The sequence below is a fragment of the Fukomys damarensis genome, unplaced genomic scaffold (genome assembly GCF_012274545.1).
Source record: "Fukomys damarensis isolate Sample0158 unplaced genomic scaffold, DMR_v1.0_HiC HiC_scaffold_36, whole genome shotgun sequence".
NCBI classification, from domain to species: Eukaryota; Metazoa; Chordata; class Mammalia; order Rodentia; family Bathyergidae; genus Fukomys; species Fukomys damarensis.
In genome coordinates, this window is record NW_022900948.1 from 13,548,277 (window position 1) to 13,554,172 (window position 5,896).

At 44.3% G+C, this 5,896-nt stretch overlaps 1 protein-coding gene across 1 annotated transcript; it reads right to left on the reverse strand.

Annotated features, from left to right (window-relative positions):
• Positions 1–825: 825 nt before the first annotated feature.
• On the reverse strand, positions 826–1,785 carry LOC104858960 (olfactory receptor 13C7). Its single transcript, XM_010619437.1, has one exon. The coding sequence runs from the start codon at positions 1,783–1,785 to the stop codon at positions 826–828; it is 960 nt and encodes a 319-aa protein (XP_010617739.1).
• Between the last annotated feature and the right edge of the window lie 4,111 nt (positions 1,786–5,896).

The window sequence follows — 5,896 nt, forward strand, 5'->3', positions numbered from 1 at the left end:
TTCCGATGTCCACGCTCTCACCCACAAATGTAATTATAAATATATTTGAACAATTGTCAATCTAAGATCCTGAAGAGGCAGAGAGAACTGAATTTGACCATTGGGGCAGCAAGGGCAGCAAAGATTAATTGTAGGGAAATAAAGGGACTTTGGATAGAAACTTTTCATTGTAGTAATGATTTATCTAAACAGAGACTGCTCAAGATTCTCTTCTTAGCCTACATCATTTAGAGTTTGATTGCTGTTGGCACAAACTCTAGGAAAATTTGGGTAAGAATATATGTACTCTGTGTAAAGAGTTATCCAAAATCAGCAATAGGATATTAAGCAGCAAATAATTAAACAGAAAACCCTCTGAGCTCCTACAGTCAAAGAGGGGTTAAATGATGTCTCTCGGGATATGCTTTGGTGTCTATAAGTTTTCAAAAACAGTTTGGACATTAGTGACTTTTCCTCATTGTCATGTTCCCTATTGTACGGTGGAACAGAAAACATAATTGGCACATACACATTCCAGCTAGTATGCACATGAACAAAGACAGAAGTATATTTTTCACAAAGATTGTTATTGCTTACTTTGTCAATATAAAAATAAATTTTAGCAGTCATTTATCCTTGGTGCTAAGTGATTTAATACACTCACTCTCTTCATTCTAAAGAGTTGATATTTGATACTCAGTCACCCAGGAAGCCCTGTCCCAGTGCACATCAGTTTGGAAACTGTTGTGTGGGCAGATCTGCTTACCAAGCAGATTTCCTAGGCTTACCAAGCCATTTCCTAGGTGACCTCTTGTTTACACAGAACCAGAAGATGCCCCATTTCCTCTATTGCTGTGTGAAACATTTCTGATTCACCAGGTTCTTCACAGCAATCTTCACATCCTTGTTTCTGAGGCTGTAGATGATGGGGTTGAGCATAGGGGTCAATACTCCATAAAATAGGGAGATGAGTTTGTCTGAAAGGTTCTGCTTGTCTGCCCCCAAAGGATCCTTCGATTTGGGCTTAGCATACATGAAAAGAATAGTTCCATAAAAAATGACCACCACAGTAAGGTGTGCAGAACAGGTGGAAAAGGCTTTTTTCCTGCCCTCAGCTGAGGGGATCCTCAGGATGGTGGTGAGTATGAAGACATAGGAGACAAAAATGAATAGGACGGGGGCCCCCAGGAAGATCACATTGGCCACCCCCATGCTAATCACATTGATGGAGATGTCAGCACAGGCCAACTTCAGGACAGCCAGGATCTCACAGGTGAAATGGTTGATGACGTTGTCCCCACAGAAGGGCAATTGTACTGCAAGAGAAATCTGCACCAACGAGTTGGCTCCACCTGCCACCCAGGAGCTGATGGCCATGGGCACATAGACAGCCTTGCTCATGACCATGGGGTAATGAAGGGGATTGCAGATGGCCACATAGCGATCAAACGCCATCATGCTCAGCAGCACACACTCTGTGGCTCCCATGGCAAAGGACAGAAACATCTGCACAGCACATCCTGAGAAGGAGATGATTTTCCTAGGAGTGAGGAATCCATCAAGGACCAGAGGAATGGAAGAAGTTGTGTAGCAGATGTCCAGGAAGGAGAGGTTGCCCAGGAAGAAGTACATGGGAGTGTGCAGGTGGGAGTCAAGGATGGTCACCAGGATGAGGACCCCATTGCCCATCAGGATCACCAGGTACATTGTCAGGATGAGCACAAAGAACGTTTTTTCCAGCATTGGCTGATCTGACAGCCCCAGCAAGACAAATTCAGCCACAATGGATTGGTTTGCTACTTCCATTTTAAATGTTGTCTTCCACTCTCAGGAAAACTGAGGATAGCAAACACATTTATAGGGATCGTTATCTGGACATTACAATGAAACTTTTCCAGAACTTATAATTAAATTTACCTATTGAGATGCCAACTTATATTAGCATTCAATGGATAATACTCACTGTTTACTGAAGTTATCTTGAAAATTAGGATTGATCAAAGCAGGGAAAGTGTCCCATAGAAATCTAATCAACCATGATCTATGAAAGAATCATAGTCAGCTCAACAGAGTTAACATACTTGCAGGAGCCAGGCATAGTGACTGATGCCTGTAATCCCAGCACTTGGGAGGCTGAGGCAAGCGGATCTCCATGAGTTCGAGGTCAGCCTTGGCTACATAGTGAGTTCAAGGCCAGCCTGAACTGCATAGTTAGACCCTGTCTCAAAAAGCAAGCAAAACAAATTTAAGGAAACAATATGCACATCCTTTCATATAGGTCCACATGAAAACCATAAAAGGAACCCTGAGGATGTTGAATGATTCCAGAACTGACTGGGGAAGTAGGCTTCTAGGCTAGTCCTACCTGCCTGCCTTTGAATGGTCCTAGTAGTTCCCTTGAGGACTTTAGCCTGTCGCACTCAGAGATGCTGGCTGCTAACATCATCTGACTCACCTCTTGCTCTAATTCTGTGCCTTTATAACAATTTTCCAGTGATAATTCAGCTCTATCTTGAGTCTTACATGGGGAGAATATAATAAGCAGAAGCCAGGAAAATTAGGGTTTATCTAGAATTTATGCTTTCATTTGGCGCCTGATTTATACTGCATTTCTTGCGAGTTTGTGATTCCACCCTCGTTGCACTGCCAGGAATGAGGTTCTGGCCAACAGGACAAGGAGACCCTTATCGAAACTGTTCCATACCCTGTCTCCCTAACCACAGCTTTGGTCCACATTAGAAAATTCAACTTCAGTTTCCCCAGTTGGCTTCTAACCCCTTAAGGAGCAGAAATTAAATCCAAGGACAAATGTCTTTCATGGCTCCTGTGTGACTTTTGGGACTGAACCCTGTGATTTTGGATTTCTGTTTTCTAAGTCATAGCTCCTAATTCAGGCCCTTTGATCTGAGTTGGTCATTAAAGCCCATGCAATGTCATGCTAATGCCGTCTCCACAGCAAAGCAGACAACTCTACCCAGTCTTTCAGAAGGCCTGCTCAAAGGAGGCACTGCATGAGGAATGTACTTTCATCACTGTAACTGTTGACTCAGTGCATTCAAGATCATCTCAAGCCTTGGCTTCTTAGGTTAAAGATGAGGAAACTGAAGCCCAGAGTGGACCACAGGAAGTCAGGACAGGGCCAATTGGTTCCTCATCTTTCTAGGGCTCTTCCCCTCATCACGCTGATTATATTCCCATTCTTGCAGAGCAGGTCTACTGAGAACTATGGGGCCAATTATGAAGTCTTGGTCATCCCCACTCTTCCCAGGAACACTCATGAAAAATGGCATCACACCATTCTCTGAGAAACCCGCCTCACGGCAGAGCTTGAGTGAGATCGAGGAGAGGCCCCTTAGCTCCACACATTGCACCTGTGATCAGTACACTGTTTCTGGCTGGAAAAAATTGCTAAGAGAACCAGATCCAGTTTGAAGCTATTCGCACGCAATTATCAGAGGAGATTAATTGTAGGCATCAGAAATATTTGGGGCAAAAGAGATTTGTTTGAATTACAACCAATTGGAGACTCTGAGACTTGGTGGGAATGTTGCAAAGTACCTCATTTCCCCTCCTCCTCCACTGATTCCACGAAACAGAAATTTTCCATTTTGCTTTGAACACTAAGGTATGTGGAACTCATGCCTCCCAAACTCTTTTCAGGCAATCTTGGTTATGAGAAAGTTCACCCTTATGTTGAGTAAAAACTTCCTTCTTCTAAGATCTTTCCTGTATGTCTGCCCTCACATACATTCTACCCCTTCCCCTGCTGGCCTTGACACGCCTGTCCCCTACAAAGACTTTCAGCCACCTGGAAGCTGGGACCAAGTTCTCACCTTGCATTCCACTTGTCCTTGGATTTTCATCTTTGCTTTCCTCCTCACCTACCTGAAGAAGGTTTGGCACAGAAAGAGTTCATTCCAAGTCTACTGGTGAGGTAAGTGCATGGTGGGGACGGAAACTAATCCAGACAGAAGTCTCATGGCAGAGAGAATGCTGGAAGGCACCTAGGCTTGAGAAGCGAATGTCTTCTTAACTGTCTAACTAGACCATCCCCAGGCTAGCCCTGTCAGGGCTGGAAAATGCAGCAAATTGTGTGTGGGACTAAATCGTCTCTTCAAATTACACAGCGAGGTAAAGGAAATTTGTCTCAGCTGATCATTTTCCTCTATTTCCACACCCGATGAAAGCGCTACTTCAAGCACAACTTGAGAAGCCACTTCCCAGCTGCTCCTGGCAGTTATCCCTGGCTCCCTGGTTCAGCTGCCTTCTACTTTTTGCCCCTTACACTGCCCTCCAGGGCTTCTATCAAGGAGCCATCAAGCTATTTAAACTCTTGTTCAGAGGCTGCCTTTAATCCCAGAAGCAATTTAAAGTTTGTTGAAAGGCCTCATAGGAGTGTAGGGCCTGTGTCCCACAAATCCAATTAGTCAAGTTGCAGACAGCTCTTTGTAAATCTTAACTTTCACGCTAAAGGAATGTTCTGCAGATGAGAAAGTTCCCTTCAGGCACTTGGTGGCCTTCCAGGAAGTACAGGTGGAAACTATAGTCTCACTGCTTTGAACATGATGATGTTATGTCTGTCTGAGGGGGTTCTGTCACTTGTCTATGCAAAGCTAAGTGTCAAAAAAGAGGACAGAGCTTTGCTGTGGCTGACACAGACACACTGGTGATCCAAATGTTCCCCAAATGGCTGGCCTTTCCTGCAGTTCCTCAGCACAGCTGACCAGACCTGGCCCTGCATTTGGAAAAGGCAACAAGAGAGGTGTGCTGAGGCCAGCAGAAAGCACTGGAAAGAGCAGAAACGACAAGGTCAGTATGATGAAGTCAGTGTGACTGCGTGGAAGCTAATGTGAGAGACCTGTCAGGAAAAGACTTTAAGGGCTGTGGGACAGATCAGAAATAAGGAGAAAGGATGGCCGGGGATGGTGGCACATGCCTGTAGTCCCAGTTATTGATCCACTGGAGTGGGAGGACCACTTGAGCCAGTGATTTTGAGACTAGCCTTGGCCCAGCTTCAAGGTCTCTGAAGGTCTTTTGTATAGGACAGGGACCAAGCATGTACAGGGAGTTGAGGCTAAACCAAGGACAGAATTTTAAAACTAATACAGAGAAATGCAACCAAAACAAAAGGAGACAGGGAGTACTTAAACTAGCACAGAAAACCAGCGACTAAAGGGTTGTTTCATTAAAACATTCACCAAATATCCCCTTTATTCTGTGCCAGGCCTGGGGTGGTTACTGAGGGTAATGAGATAAATAAGAAATCTTACACTGTGATCTTTCAATGTGATGGCATGTGCCTATAATTCCAGCACCCAGGAGGACTGAAAGTTTGGGCTAGGCAATGTAGTAATTTTTGCGACATGCTCTCTTAAGATTAAAGAAAAAAAGGGCAGGGGATATAAATCAGTGTAAAGGTCCTGGATTCAATCCCCAGTACTGCCAACAAAACAAAACAAAAACTTTCTTTTTGGAAATTGAGGAGTACATGGATTAATGAACATGAGGGTTTAGGTTAATAGTGGGTCACTAATAGCAGCAGTAGTTGCTATGTTTTTATAACGGTAGTACTTTTAACCAGTCCCCCTTTAACCAGCTTCCTTTGCAAAACATGAAGACCAACAATCAGGTCAGGTTAGAGGCTGTCCAACCTGGGAGGAACACTAGGCAGCTCTTTTGTTTTCTTTTTTGTTGGGGGCGTAGTTTGAGACAGGGTCTCACTATATAGTTGAGACTGACCTGGAACTCACTAGGTAGCCCAGACTGGTCTGGAACTCACAGCGATCCTCCTGCCTCAGCCTCTCAAGTGCTGGGATTACAGGGATGCGCCAACACGTCCGGTTTAGCTCTTATGTTTCCTTCCCTACCTTGCTCAAGCCAATTGGTAATCTTGTAGTTATATCAATATAATTTAATT